The sequence below is a fragment of the Hydra viridissima genome, unplaced genomic scaffold, assembly GCF_058129835.1.
Source record: "Hydra viridissima isolate aposymbiotic clone 2 unplaced genomic scaffold, HvirCarnegie_v1 scaffold_14, whole genome shotgun sequence".
In the NCBI taxonomy this organism is placed as follows: Eukaryota; Metazoa; Cnidaria; class Hydrozoa; order Anthoathecata; family Hydridae; genus Hydra; species Hydra viridissima.
The window spans coordinates 2,863,184-2,879,996 of NW_028324313.1; the positions used below are offsets into that span (position 1 = coordinate 2,863,184).

Below are 16,813 nucleotides of genomic sequence, written 5' to 3' on the forward strand. Positions count from 1 at the left end.
GCATCGTTTTGAAATAATCAATTTGCTAGAGAAAGAGACTTAACACAAAAAAATCGAGCAATTGATTTGAAGTCAAGATAAAGTGTACGTAAAGAATTAAAAAGTAAAGATAGTGCGTAATTTTTTTAAAAAAGAGCCTCACAAAACTACTCACCGTTTCATTCTTACGGCGTTGCAATCGTCACTAGCAAAAACATTTTTTAGGTATCTGGAGAAATTGTTTTCTACAGGAAATCAATTTTTTAATTTTTAGAAAACTTTTGCTCTGAATAGATGTTTGGAGGGCGCATTAAGACTTTCTCTCTACCTCCCACCCCCTCCCTCTCTGTCTCTCTCTCTCCTTAGGACCCACCTATTACTTTATGTAACGCATAACTTCCTTAAATTTTTTAAAATTTTTACAGAAAATCATTATGAAATCCTCCCATAATTATTTTTTAATTACTTGTCTACTTTGTCGAAAGCTTTTGGAAGTTCTGGAATCGAGGTAATCGAGGTAATCGAGGTAAATTGTTCTTATATATTGGGAATTGTTTTTAAATCATTTCACGAAAAAAATGACAAAAAATTTATTTCTAAAAATATTTTTTAAAAAAATTTTAATTAAATTTTACTCGCAATTTTTTAATTTTTCATAACTATTCGTCAAAATACAAATTGTAACTTTGAAAAAACTTGTAATAAATGCTTATAATCACAGTTAAAGTGGTTAAAAATACTTAAAACTCAGCAAAAGTGATTAAAAATACTTAAAACACAGCAAAAGTGGTTAAAAACGCTTAAAATACAGCAAAAGTAAAATTACCAAAAAGTTTTTTGTTTACAAAAAAATTTCAGCTGGCAATTTTTTCTTTGGTTTCCTTAGGAAACATCGTAAACGCAAAATTTATAATAAAAAATGTATATACATACAGTGCATTTTACTTTAAAAATAAATATAAAAATAATATTTAACGGTGTTTGATGTGATCAACCGTAACAAAAATGAAACAAGCCGCATACCAAATTAGAACAAAGAAAATCCATGATCGTTGACGAAATGGAGATCGATGTTTGTTTACATAGCTTCCGAAATTTTTCTTCATGTAAATGCGACCATTGTAGACCAGTAATACTGGAATAACGTATTGAATAATAGCACCTGCATAAGATCCAGTTGCGCTTACCAGAAACTGTACGTCCGACGTCACAAACGCAATTATAATTGGAGGTATCACAGTTACCAAAGGAAATAAATATCGACGCATGAATAACCCATAATAGCGATCTTCTTTTAAAAACAAAGTTTTTAGGTTTTCACGCAATGTAATTGCAATAATGGGGAAATTCGTAGAAAGGGTGAACACAGGAAAAAGCTCCAACAAATATTTGCAAAAGGCAGGTGATTCGAAGTTCAAGGTATACAGATCTTCAAGCTTGCTCTCCACTACTGAGAATACTGCTGTCAAGACCTTAAAATAAAAAACAAAACCAAAAAAAGGAATTTGAAATCTTACTATTGCATCGTTTTTCAAATATTTATAACAAACACATAACCATCAAGACAAATTATACACAACATGAAAAATTATACACGACACGAAAAGAAACATTGAACTACGTCCATTCTTTGTTTCTTAACGCTTTTGACGCGCATTATACACGACACGAAAAGAAACATTGAACTACGTCCATTCTTTGTTTTTTACGCGCTTTTGACGCGCATTCAATTCTTGATTTTTTCAATTTAAGACGAGACAAAAGACGAGGAAAAAAGCGTTAACACAAAACTTGAAAAAAGCAAACTGTTTTGATAAACAAAAATCAAATAACCGAAATTTCTAAATTTTTCAAACAACTTTAAAAATATATAAGGCTTACAAGTATTGCAACTATTGTCTCAATTTTCTCAGGGTTCAAAATGGTTATAGTTGTAGGAGAGCCGTAACTAGGGTCTGTGCTACATTGCGCAAAATTTGGATTTAGTGCTTCAGCAATTAAAAGGGAATTAAAAGGCAATGAAAGGAGAATTAAAAGTATAATCATCTCGTTTAAGTTGCACCTGAAAATAGTGAGGGTCTGCGTATCGTTTTATTTCCATATCGTTATCATACCGATATGATATCGGGAAAAAAAAATGTCATAGGAATGATTACGACGGAATATCGATGTAATAATTTAAACCAGTATTGTAGTTAGTTTAAATTTTTGTATATACCGGAACTCTCATCATTCCGATAATTTCATATCATATCGGAGGCTATTGACCACTGTCACTATTTAAAATTTTTGCAAGTTTTTCAAGCAAAAATTTCGTTGAAAAAAGTTTTTTTTAAAACTAATTTGGTATCTCTTGCCAGTCTTCTAACCTTTTATGCCCAGACAATTTTGTTTTGCCTCTCCCACCCCACCCCACCCCACCCCTGCAGTATCATGCCCTAATGATGACAGCAGATATAGAAACAATATTTGCAAATGATCTGAAAACCAATTGAGATTTCATAGAAACTTATGTGCATGTTGAAAGAGATTGGGCAATTTTAATCCATCTTTTAAATTTTAACCATCATTTTAAAGGATCATTTGGATCATTTTCAAGAAAGCTTAGCTTTCTTAAAATGAATCCAAATCTTAAATGATCTTAAATTTTTAACCTGGTATGAAACAACTCTAATTGAAAACATCCACTTTGCAATCACTGTGACACTGTCATGCAACTAAATTTTGTTGAAAGTTTAGTTGCATGACAGTGTAAGAATCAAAAGTACATTTTACATTCTAAAAACCAAGTCATAGAATTAATTTTAAATTGAAAGACTTTCAAACTTTCAGAAATATCAAAAGCTGTTAACAAAAGACAAAATTATAAATTAAAAAGATTAAAATGGCAAAGAGTTTCACCTCTTCAATCCTTTCATTTGACACAGCTCACAAAACACTATTTTAGTATACTAAATTTTTAAAATTTAGTATACGCTATTTTAGTATACTAAATTTTTAAAATATTAATCATAATAATTTAGCATAGTATTTTTTTTTTTTTGGAACTTGTCCTCAGTAAGCAAATTTTTTTTGCAGATTGTTCTCAATTTAAAATGTGAAGTAGCTGTGCAAAACAGTTCAAATATTATTGAAAATAAATTCTTCTCATAATTTATTAACTTTATGTAAATAATCTTGATTTATTAAATAAAAATCATTGGTTATAAATAAATGACAAAATTAATAAAGAGGATCTCTTACCAAGAGCAAGTAAAACAGAGAAACTAAGATGAAGTCCATGAGAACAACAAAATTGATGCGATTTTTATTGAGAACAGGAGTAATTATTGATGGGAGGGAATGCTGACACATAAATGCATAAACTGCAACACCAAAAAAATTTGGCAAATTCTTAAAATCAATTATTTTAACGCGGTGAGTTCCTTCACCCTTACCAATCTTTATTAACGCCAAAATAACCATCAGGATAAATGCTAAAAAAAGAAAAGAAACAGAAAATAGAAAGCCCCCACAATAGAAACAATCACAATTCAAGAATATGTTAGATATCAAGTTTTAGACATCATTTAGACAAAAACATCATTAAATATTAATCTTCACTTATAAGTATATTTGATTTAAAACTAAACAAAATACTTCAAATAAAAAAACATTACTAATCCAGAAAAATTGTTCTGCAAATTTTTTTTTGGATTTATTTACAGAATCCAAGCCCAAAACAGAATTTAAAAAAAAAAAAAAATCAACATCAAATATCAAATGAAATATCAAATCAGACATCTACAATTACAAGAGTGTTAAAAATGAAGAAGCTATACATCAACAAAAAATAATCAGAAAAATAGTTGAAGTTTGAACAGAACCATGTTAACATTCAGAATCCTTTTGGAGAAATGCTCTGTGGTCAGACGAGTCAAAATTCAATGTTTCCAGATTTTGATGTGGAAAAGTATAGAAAAAGAAAGAAGTAATGAAATTAAAAACTTAAACCTTAAAGAAAAACAGAGTAGTGGAGGAGTTATGGTCTGATGTTCTATGGTTTGATCTGGGGTCAGTAACTATGAGTTTATCAATGGAGTCATGACATAGGAAATATATCTTGTGATCTTGCAAATAAACCTTCAAGATTCAGCAAGAAAACTGGGACTAGCACAGACATATACCTTCCAGGAGGATAACGATACTGCAGGATCATTAAAAATTACCATAAGAAAAATAAAAACCATTTAACAAATAAAAATAAATAGACATTGACTGGCCATCTTAATCCCTTGATTTAAATACCATTATAAATCTTTGAGGATCTATTGACTAAGCCATCTGAAAAAACTCTCCAATAAACAAAGACCTCAAAAGAAGATTTTCACAAGCCTGCGGCAACATGAGTCCTGAAGTCAGCCAAAATTTAGTAAATTCAATGATTAATTGAATATTGGCAGTAATTGTTGTAAAGGGTGGCCTAATAAAATCTTAATGACAAATATATACGTGAATAATTTCTTCCTATTTGTTTTATTTAAATATTTAACATAAAGATACAAAATTGTATTATTAATTTTGATGAACAAAAAATGAATTGCTTTTAATAACATAATTTTTTTTTAACTTGGACATATAACATTTAAAGACAGAGAAGGGCTCCTCCACTACCTTATAGCTGCACACAGTTGTATTTTTGAAATAGAAAGATAAATTTTAAAAAGATTTACCTAGTAGAAACAAAATTTGAATAAAATTTCTTTTTTCATCAAGAGTTCAAACCAAAAACCGAAACAAATAAAAAAAATCCTTTTAAAAAACGTTTTTTAACAGAAAGTTGAATATATACTTTTTTCTTAGAACAACCCAAGCCAAAAACTATGATAAACTTAAAAAACTTTTTATAAATAAACATAGCCCAAATTATTTCTTCTAACAATCCACAAATCAAAAACTATAAAAAATTTTAAAAACATTTTTTAAAAAAACATAATCTGAATTTAATTATTTCATGTAATAACCTAAATAAATAATCAAAATGAAAGGAAAAAATTTTAAATTCACAGCAAAATCTGATTATTATTTTTTGGTTTTACAAAGTTGAAACAAAAATTACTTTTTAGAAGTTGTTTTTTTTAATTTCTTTGATATTTTTGTACTTTTTTTTAATGCTTATTGGTTTAATGCATTTTAAACTTATATAATAAATTTTGTCAAGCACAATCAATTGCATGATCAGTGTTTAGAAACACATGTTCAAAATTTAAGTGGTGTATACAGATGCCATCAATAAGATACATTAAAACATGTATAAGCAAAAAAGTTATTTATACTTAAGAAGTCAATACAAGTATTTTTACCTATCCATCTGAATACAGTGGTGAAAATTTGAAGAACTTTGGTTTTGGATAAATTGAAAAAAGCGAATGGACATAACAAAGCCACAAATACAACCTTAAATGTAAAAGAGGAGCACAAACCCCATTCAAAATGAGCACATTTAAATCCTAAAGTATAAAGAGAAAAAAGGGTACTGACCAACATAATTCTGTACATATCTAAAACGCTCACTGACTTGGCATTGGAACATGGACTTGCCAAACTATCTTTGTCATCAAAACTAACATGACCTCCACTATTAAAAAATTACTATTATTTATATTGCTGTATATGCATAAATACTAAATACTATATGTATTTAAAGATTAAAATATAAATTACAATTATAAATTAATGTTTTTAACATCTGTAATAAAGAAAAGAAACTAATAAAAAAGAAAAAAAAGGATTTTGTTATATATTTCAAAAAAGGATTTTCAAACAGTCTAAAACAATAAAACTCATACCAAATAACAGTTGCTAAAGATTTTGGGACTGCTGCAGCATATATAGCAAGATCTCCGTATAGGTACAATGCAATTACAATGTAATACAATGCCAAACCAACTAAAATAGATGCTAAATAGATTAATATTCAACAATAATTTAAAAGAAAGCTCTTAGGAGTACTATAAAATTATAAAACAAGCTTGTAATAAACAAACTCAGTTTAGAAAGGTTTTTACAGGTATTTAATGTTTTTTAAAGTTTAAAAAACAACTGTAAGTTTGCAGGACTTATTTGCTAAGAATGACGTGTCTTTTTTAATGAACTGAAGGCCAGCATTTTTCACAAAGTTGGCGTTCAATTTTGTCAAAAGTCAAAAAGTTTAATTCAGCCTGACTCTTCCTTAAGAATAGTAAATTTTTTTCAACAAGTAAAAATAAGATCCTATTAAAATTGAAAATATCACTATCTTTTCATTTACTTGAATTGGATAAAACAATTGAAGCAAATCTTTTGTTAATGGTTGTATTATTTGTAATAATAATATATTTGTACTGTTGTAATATTTTTCACTTTCTAATCTTATTTCTAAAGAGATTTATTATTATTATTATTATTATTATTATTATTATTATTATTATTATTATTATTATTATTATTATTATTATTATTATTATTATTATTATTATTATTATTATTATTATTATTATTATTATTATTATTATTATTATTATTATTATTATCATTATTATCATTATCATTATTATCATTATTATCATTATTATCATTATTATTATCATTATTATTATTATTATTATTATTATTATTATTATTATTATTATTATTATTATTATTATTATTATTATTATTATTATTATTATTATCATTATTATTATTATTATTATTATTATTATTATTATTATTATTATTATTATTATTATTATTATTATTATTATTATTATTATTATTATTATTATTATTATTATTATTATTATTATTATTATTATTATTACTATTATTATAATAATAATAATAGTAATAATAATAATAATAATAATAATAATAATAATAATAATAATAATAATTATTATTATTACTATTATTATTATTATTATTATTATTATTATTATTATTATTATTATTATTATTATTATTATTATTATTATTATTATTATTATTATTATTATTATTATTATTATTATTATTATTATTATTACTATTATTATAATAATAATAATAATAATAATAATAATAATAATAATAATAATAATAATAATAATTATTATTATTATTATTATTACTATTATTATTATTATTATTATTATTATTATTATTATTATTATTATTATTATTATTATTATTATTATTATTATTATTATTATTATTATTATTATTATTATTATTATTATTATTATCATTATTACTATTACTATTATTATTATTATTATTATTATTATTATTATTATTATTATTATTATTATTATTATTATTATTATTATTATTATTATTATTATTATTATTATTATTATTACTATTATTATTATTATTATTATTATTATTACTATTATTATTACTAAAAAGTGATAACAACCTGTATTTAGTAAAATTTAACAGCTTTTTGATGAAAATGCTGCATAATACAATTTGATACCTTGAATTTAAAGCGACAAAAACAGATTTAAAAAATATGGTTTTTAGATATATAAAAAATCAGGTGGTCAGTAATAAAGCCAGAAACTTCACAAAAATCTTGATGTTGGTATTAATTAGAGTAATAAATCAATGTAATGTAATTATTAACTATTAATTAATTATTTATTAATTAATAATTAATAATTTGATATTTTAATTTACCTTTATTAAAAAAAAGTCCAGCAAGTTGGCCCTGAAAAAAATATTCATATAAATACTTATGGTGTATTAACAATAGAAATTCAATAACAAAGATAATAAAAATAATAAAACTACAATAAATAACATATAATCAGGAGAAGCAAAAAATTGCACAATTAGTTATCTTAGAAATATATTGCATGGTGTTAAATATAACAACAACTGCTGTAAACCACAGAAGAATTCTGGAGAATGTTTTAATTAAATTATTTGTAAATATCTTGCTTGTAAGATCTTTAAAAAAACAGCTGAAACAGATATCAATCAGCAAAAAGATTTTTTTTAAACATTTTTTAATGTCAAGATAAACAACTTTACTTTAAACAAGAAAAAAATTTTTTTTTTTTTTATGATGGTCAATTTTTAAATTTTGATGATCAAAAATAATTGAACTTGTGGTCTTTGTTACATTATTTTTTATGTTTACATTCAATTTTTTAGACAATGAAAGAAAAAGAAAAAAGAAAATTAAACAACTTTAAGCTTGAAGGAATTCTTAATAATATATAATATCTTATGAGAAGATTTCCGCAACTATGTCAAAATTAAGCAGTATCCCAATTTTATCTAATTAAAAGCACTTTTAAAAAAAAACTTATTTTTTCAGAACAAAGTATACATTTATTCTGAATATTACTTTTATCTTTTTTCATTTTTAGCTATGAAACTTTAAGTACCACATAAAGTTGTTATGATTTACCATGAATTCAATGTAAATTGAGCAATCTTAAATTAATTTTTCTTGTTTTGCCCAACATATGACTCTAAATAAAATATTTCATTTTTTTTCTGTAAGTGGTACTTTTCAGACAAAAAAATTTTCTCCTCTTCAAACATCCAATTTTTAATTTTACAGTTGCAGAAAGTAAAACATAGAAGATAGAGGTGGTGTGGGGTGAGTTTGCTTTATATCAAAAGACAATATTGAGAAGGAATATTTGTGAATATGCTGACAGGAATTACCCATTGATTTAGTTGCTACCTGTTTATTTTTTAATACTTTTATCAATCTTGAGTTCCTTATTAACTTTTTCATTCTCTTCCCCCATTTTTGTTTGTATTGTGTTCTTGTCTTACCCTTTCTCAAGTCTCTTTGTTTATGGCAAAGTACAAACAAGGTAGGCCTGTAACTAACCAACTATAGAACTACAACATTACTTCTCTTTCATTACTTAATTGCAATTTTTTATAAATTTTTATAAAACCCATGTTCAAGAAGATTTAGCACTTTAAAAAATTTTACTATTTATTTATCAAAAACTGATTTACCTTGCTTTGTATTTTTTATAGACCTTTGATGTTCAAGTTTAAAAAAATCGTGTACTTTTTTTTAGTACTGAAAAAACATGTATTAAATTGAAATCCAAAAGAGTTTATACAAACTTGTTGGTCAAATGAAATATTAGAAAATTTAGCAACCTTAAGTAAAAATATATCCAAAATATATCCAAAGAAATACATCCCAACTGAACAATCCCAGCTGAGCACTGAATAACCACAAAAATGATATTTCTCATAAAAACAAGCCTAAAAGTGGAAGGCCTAAAGCTTTGAGCTGACAAAAGAAAAAGATTTGGTCAGACAAACAAATGTTAAGGTTAGAAGGTCTCAACAATTTAAGGGAGAAATCAAGATCTCATTGGCTTACTATTCACATTTATCTTCTCGTTGGCTTACTATTCACATTTATCTTCTCATTTGCTTACTATTCATATTTATCTTAAGAAAAACCATGTAAAATGTTGCAAACAGAAGCAAATTTCCATATATAAGCAGTGAGAAAAAATACCTCTTTGTTGTATATATATCATCCATAAAAAAAAACTTTACAAATTAACAATTACCATTTCAACTTTTTCTGTAATCTCATACAAATAAACATTGTCTTTTATGTAAGAATCTAAATATAAAAAACTTCATATAAACAAGAATAAAAAGGCATTTAACAGATTTATAATTTACAAAGCTTACTACAAATTCTGTATTATTGGAAAATAAAAACATTGGTCATAATTCCAAATACATTAACAGAACAGAAAAGAATCAAATTCTAACTATATCAAAGAAATAAATATATGAAATCTTTTAAAAAACAAATAGCCTAAACAAACCATTTTGTTATGGTAGTACTTAGTCTACTAAGTTATTTTTATTTTAGATTAACACTTTTCACAAGACCTAGGAAATTTAAGAAATTCTAGAAAATAGTGACACAACTCTTTTGTTCTTTTTTCTGGGAACACATAAAATACCCATATGAACATATTTTTTAAAAAAATAATTTAAATACTATGTCACTGCAAATTTCATAATAAGTTTGGTGATTTCAAAATAAATGTTCTACTGTTATTTTTACACACATATTTGCTATTGTTGATGCAGAAAATAAATGATTAAAAAAAAAAAAAAAAAACAGCTAAAAAGTAAAGATGAGTAGTAAAAAGAAGCCTTTTGCTGATCTTGCCATGAATGAAATTACACCCAGAGACATTGCCAAGATGCTAAATGATTAAATGTTTTCAAATGACTGGTCATGTTAAGAGGAAGCTGGATCTCCAGATTTGTCATCTTTTGATTATTCAATCTGGATATATGTGGGTCAAGGGCTTGTCAAAGTTCCCACAACAATGTTAACTCCCTGAAGGCTGATGTTAAGGAGTGGGAAAAGATACCCAAGGACTATATCTAGACCACCTGTTCCAGGTTCAGGAGTCCACTTGAAGTTGTGATTGATGCTGAGGGAAGACATATTGAATAAAAATGCGGTAGATGTAATTCAAAACACTTTTTATTAAATAAATTTTTTTTGTTTGGCTTCAAGTTTTCATTCTACATTATTTTTTGTCAAAAAACCAATTTTTTTACAAAATTTGCAGTCACAACGGTACTTTACCCACTTGTTAAAAGTGGAGTATCTTCATCCTCTTCATCATGATTTGAAGTTTCAGAAATTCCCTGTACATCTGTCAAAGCATCTCGAATCTGGAGTAAAATTATTTGAGCATTATATTTTTTAAATTACAACAACACACTTGAGCTTAAAAGTTTAAATATTACAAACTTATAAATTTATACATTTTGAAAATTTATGATTTTAGCTGTGAGTTTTAAGATAAAGTTAGAAGCAATAAGTAGTAATTGAAATTAAATATTCTAAATCATACATACATTATATTGCACTGCTTAAAATTGCTTAAATACAACGTATCTAGTAACCAACAGTTTAAGACAACTGTTTTAACCACTTTCATTATGGTCTTCTTTTACATTATATGATGCTGTGCAATAGTAAAGATAGGTTTTTCTTTTCTTTAGATTTTTGTTTTTACTTTCTTAAAAATAGAAAAGAAATGTTCATTTGGTAACTGGGAAAAAATTGAAAAGTTCTTTCAAATGATGACAACTTGTAAAAACTAAAAAGTTCTTTCAAGTGATAACAACTGGTAAAAACTAAAATGTTTTTTAAAATAATGATTGCAAAAGCTGCAAAATTTTTTGAGGTGCCCCAGAATTAGCAAAGCTTTCTTAATTGTGATTTTCATAGGAGCTTTTAAGCAATACATTATTACTATAAAACTAGTGAATTTAACTACAATTCCTTGATTGAAGAAAAGAGAGCAATCAAAGATGAAATAGAAAAATATACTAAAAAAAAGTTAAATTGAGATGGTTTAGATGATAAATAAAGAAATTTGATTCATATAACAAAAAATATATAAATTATATAAATGAATGATAAAATTTGATTCATATAAAAAAAATCAAAAGTTTAATTTAAAATTAAATGAAGCACATTTTATTAAACTACTTTTTGATCAAAAACTAAGTTTTTTCTGAAGAGAAATTTTCTGAAGAGAAAATTTTTTAAACATTTCAAAGACAAATTTTGCCATTTTGCTGTCATAAATTAAAACTTTTACTGCTTTGTTTTATTCTGTTTTTACAATTTCTGCAAATTTGGCATCATTTAAATCTTTTAACCTTAACAAACTTGAAAAAATAACTTACTGAAACTGGGTCTGGAGATTTGGTTTTTATTCGATAAACAGCGTTTGCAATTGACATTGCTTCAATCATAAAGGTTGCTGTACAATAGCTAGAAAGTATATAACAATTACAAATTTAAACATGAAAATTTTAAACTTCTTGTTATTTTGCTTCATATTTTACTTTTTTATAAAAACTTTAAAACTTAATTTGTTTGCATACCTCATAAGAGCCAAAACAGTAAGAGCAAAGATCCCAAGTATCCATCCTACTTGAGCAAAAGCTTTTGGAAGTGTCAAGGCACCTGCACCAACAATTAAGTTGAAAACATAAATAAATGCAATCTAAAAGAAGTGAGCAGAATATTAGGAAAAAGCATATAATAATAAATATTCCTATGAGCTATATTAAATATTATCTTGTTAAGAATCGCAATAATTGAGATTTACTCAACTCTATGATATAATTAAAGAATCAAGATTAATTAAACATTTCAAAGTTTAAAATTTTTTTTTTCTCTTTTTTTTTCTACTTTAGATCAGTAAAAGTGTACTATCCTCCATTTTACAAATAAACTTTTTATTAAAATTTTCAGCAAATTGTTTAGGTTATATAAATTTGCACAACAATTGATACTATCTAATCTAATACTTGACAATGATACTATCTGATGTGTGAAATCATTAGAAAGATGCTGCTCCTTACTAATTGATATTCCTTCTCTTTAAAAAATACTTGACCAGACACATTTGATAATGCATATATTTATTATTATAAAATATATTTACTATAACCACAAAAACTTAATCTGCATTTAACATTGTGCAACATTATTTACATATAGCATATGGATTGAGGCTCTGTAATTAGTCTCCAATAAAAAAATATTTCAAGATACGAAACTAAAAAAATGTTTAAGAGATAGCATAGAAGCAAATAGATAACATAGTAGTAAAGAAATGAAGTACAAAGCAAAGGACAGAGTTACCTAAAACTATCCTTAATTTATGAGAATTGTTTAAAAGAAAAAAAAAAAATTCATTTCATAAAACAATTAAACTTTCACTTGGAAAAATTAATAGGTGCTTTTTATTCTGACAACCAAAATATATAACTTAAATTACTTAAATGAAATTTTTATGTTTGTTTTTTTTTTATAAAAATCTTTTTTCAAAGTAATCTTTTAATAATAGCAAGTAACATGGAATTCATTTTTAAACAAAAGAAAAGCTTAACTCAAGCAACAAGGCCAAAGAGATAGAAAAATATTATTATAGGTATAACAGATTCAGTTTAATAGTTATTCAATAGTTCAGGTGGAACTTTTAGAAAGTTAAATCTTTACATTTCCTTGTCTACTCACAGAGAAAAATAAAACTTTTAAATTTTATTGTCCTCTGAGAAATCTAAAACCCTCTCAGGCAGTAGGGATAATAAATTAAATTCTGATGCTGGTAAATTCGTCTTTTATGATTGAGTCTTATGCCGGAAACGAGATATTTGATGGTTGAACAGTTAGGTAAAAAGTTCGGTATGAGTTAAAATTCAGTGGTTGCGTTTACTACTTTGTATGCAAGTTATTAAAAAAAAAAAGAAAAGCTTAATAGAAAAAGTTTAGTTCCAAAGCTAAAGAGATAATTGGATAAAAATTACAAAACACTCACACACCTTCAGCAAGATTTAAATGACGATGTTTTATGTAGTCAAAATATGTCGTCATGCCATTTCCATAGGTTTTAGATGGGTTTTAAGCCGTGTAATTGGGCCTAGCACTGTAACAAATGATATTTTGATTGAGAAAGAATCTTTTAATTGATTTGGCATTTGGCTTGGAATCAGTATCTTGCTGATAAATCATTGGTATGGTCAAAGGGATTTTGCCTCTTGCAAAAAGAATCATCTGATCTTCTATTATTTTTTTTTGTAGACATGTTGATTAGTAATAAACAGAATTAGGTCCGGCAACACTAACTTATAACATTTTGTTTATTTTTCTAATAACTGTATAAGAAAAATGCCACCTGATAACTTTTAGAGTTACATTTCTTTAAACATAAAATTTAAACTTTACATATCAAATATGTTTAAGTATCCAAAAACATAGTTTTATATAAAACCATTATCAAGAGCATATATTTTAATATATCTTTAACAATTATAACAACATGTTATATATAATTGCACACTGTTATGGTATCTTATTTCTTATTTATTTTTAAATAAGTTGTATGTCATTCAAGAAAAAAAATTTCTAAGGTCAAGTTTGATGATTGCCATTAGGCATGAAACTCTAAGTAGTATAAAGAATTAAGAAAATATAAAATCTGTTATACAAATAAGATATTTTTTATTTTAATATAAAACAATTTATGTATGTATTGCATGTATGTATATATGTATGCAATTCTATGTATACAAACATATACATATACATAATACATACATACATACATATATACATACATACATACATACATACATACATACATACATACATACATACATACATACATACATACATACATACATACATACATACATACATACATACATACATACATACATACATACATACATACATACATATATACATACATACATACATATATACATACATACATAATGTATATATATATAAGAACTAGGCTATCCCTTTTTTTTAATTTCTATGCTAAAATGAATGCCACATTTAATATTTTAGAAAACAGCTAACTGACAAAAAAAAAAAAAAAAGGAAGAATTATCAATACTGGTGACCAAGGAGAATGCTTTAAATGCCAAAACTAAACTAATAGTAGATTGGTGAAGAAATAACAACATACAGGTAAAACTATCTGTTGGATCAGGTAGAAGGCCTAAAACTTATTTAAAAAAAGAAGATTGCTTAATTGTTAAAGCTAGGAGAAAAAAAATTGTTTTAGTTTCAACCCTTGCAAGGCAACTCATCAAGTAATACATAAAGATCAATGTTTGGGTGCACTAAAACAACATATGTATTTTGCACACAAGTTAGAAAACTACACCAGGTGAATAGAAGAATGGACCAGCATATGTATTACACCATCTCAGTTAACCAATTTAAAGCTAGTATAGAAGGACATTTTTCTAATGGTGACTATACGTTTCAAAAATATAAAAATTTCAAGCACACTGCCAGTTTAAATAATTACATATATATAGTCCAAATTGATACTAGTTATGGCAAAGCTAGAACAGACTCCTGATTTAAACCTAATAAAACTGCAGGATTGTAGGCTAAAAAATAAGAACAAAATGTTCAAAACTATTCTCAGTTGTTGGAATGCATTTCCAGTTGATTTGTTAAAAAAATTTATCAACAAAATAGTGTACCTTTGAAATGCATAGAAGTCAAAGCAATCAACGGTCAATTAAAACTGTTAAAAACTGAAATTTTAAGAATATTTTACAATATTTACCTTCTATTTCTTATTATCACCACCAGGTTTTTTAATACCACCACCCTTGACTTATATTACTTACTTATGCTACTATATCATACAAGGTTAAAAGGATTTATTTCTTATACATATATATATATATATATATATATATATATATATATATATATATATATATATATATATATATATATATATATATATATATATATATATATATATATATATATATATATATATATATATATATATATATATATATATATATATATATATATTACCTTCCATGAATAATATTGGACATCAAGGCTGCTAAGATTTGCCATATTATTCGACCAACTCAATGAATGTCTAATGCATAATTGTTGATGTGAAACTTATTTTGATTTGTTTACAACTTTAAATAAATATTTGTCATTTTTATTGCGTAATTGATGACGTTTTTAATCAAAAGCAAAAAAGGTTTTTTTTGTTTTTTTGAGAATGGTCATGATGGGGGATAAGTAGCGAGAAAAAAAAGTTGGTATCGATGATATATATTAACTAGATATCTAGCTCGCGCTTCCGCAGTGAAGCAAATTTTTTGCCAGCCTGAAACGGTGTAAATATAAATAAAAGCAAAACAAAAATGAAGTATTATCAGTTTAAATAAAACGGCTACCAAAATCTTGTAAAAATTTGCTTCACTTTTTCTAACGGAATTTTTGTGAAGTTAGACATCTAGTTAATATATATCATTGGTTGGTATTATAATCCTTTTTAAGACCGAAAAAAAAAAGATTAAATTATTTATTAAAGAATATTGTTTAAAAAAATATTACACAGCCATACGACCGTGTTAATATATAAGGTTTAAAATCTGAAGTTTAGTTTGACTAAAGTATTTTTTCAGGAGATCGCAACCTCACTCCTAGATTTTAGAGCAAACTACATTGGGAACGAGGTTAGTCTATTAACAGTAAATTATCATGCTTGTCACGTGTAGCTTTGATTTCTTCGTAAATATTTATAAGGCCCCCTACTTATGTTTGGAAAGTTTTCACAACAACTTTTGAATCAAACGATAATAATGTTATTTTTACAAACATGCAATAGATGAAGTTAATAGTTTTATGATTTATTACTTTTGTAAAAGTATAGAGGGGAAATAATAAGAATCACAGGTCAAAGATTGATGATGAGTTTTTGAATTAGGTGAATGGAAAATTAAGTAGGTGAGATTTGGTATATATTAGGGGTGAATCATCCAGGAGGCATTAACACGGTGGGAAAAAATCCTATTTAAGTCTTAGTGTCCTCGTTGTAAATTGAAAATACCAAGTTCTGTTGTAAATTGAAAATAGCAAGATTTGAAATTATTGATCAGCTATTAAAAAATGCAACCTAGTTATAACGAATTGAAAAGTCACAGTACCTTCTATAAGCCTATGCATGGGAATGAATAAGGACAAAAACCACATAAATTCTGGAATCTTAGTTGAGTAGATTTCTTTTTTATCGATCACTGGAACATAACTCCCAATATCTGTTAAATTTATTAATGCAAGAAAATGTAATTTGAATTTTGAGCAAACGGCGATTATTTTGAGCAAACGGCGATTATTTTAGAGAACTTTAATCTTTTACACAGCAATTTTTTTTTGACAGCAACTTTTGCTCTTTGTGTTCGGCAAATTAAAATGACTTTGCGGTGCATAAAAACATGCTCTAAGACCATGCAACACATC

The 16,813-nt window shown here is 25.5% G+C and overlaps 1 protein-coding gene across 1 annotated transcript; it reads right to left on the reverse strand.

Moving 5' to 3' along the window:
- Nucleotides 1-946: 946 nt before the first annotated feature.
- LOC145193112 (putative sodium-coupled neutral amino acid transporter 12) lies at nucleotides 947-15,564 on the reverse strand. Its single transcript, XM_090071840.1, has 11 exons — nucleotides 15,368-15,564; nucleotides 11,890-12,011; nucleotides 11,689-11,776; nucleotides 10,578-10,662; nucleotides 9,525-9,580; nucleotides 7,642-7,672; nucleotides 5,808-5,907; nucleotides 5,500-5,596; nucleotides 5,322-5,415; nucleotides 3,223-3,455; nucleotides 947-1,451 (listed from the first exon to the last, which is right to left on the reverse strand). Exons 1-11 carry the CDS (start codon nucleotides 15,410-15,412, stop codon nucleotides 951-953), a joined length of 1,452 nt encoding a protein of 483 aa, XP_089927966.1. The 5' UTR covers nucleotides 15,413-15,564; the 3' UTR covers nucleotides 947-950.
- Nucleotides 15,565-16,813: the final 1,249 nt, after the last annotated feature.

Excerpts from the sequence above, each read along its gene's own strand:
- LOC145193112 (XM_090071840.1), bottom strand. The coding sequence starts at position 15,412 with ATGGCAAATCTTAGCAGCCTTGATGTCCAATATTATTCATGGAAG. Across the intron at positions 5,597-5,807 it reads TCTTTAGCAACTGTTATTTG|TGGAGGTCATGTTAGTTTTG; the intron begins GTATGAGTTTTA and ends ATTTTTTAATAG. Across the intron at positions 3,456-5,321 it reads CACTGTATTCAGATGGATAG|CATTTATCCTGATGGTTATT; the intron begins GTAAAAATACTT and ends TTCTTTTTTTAG.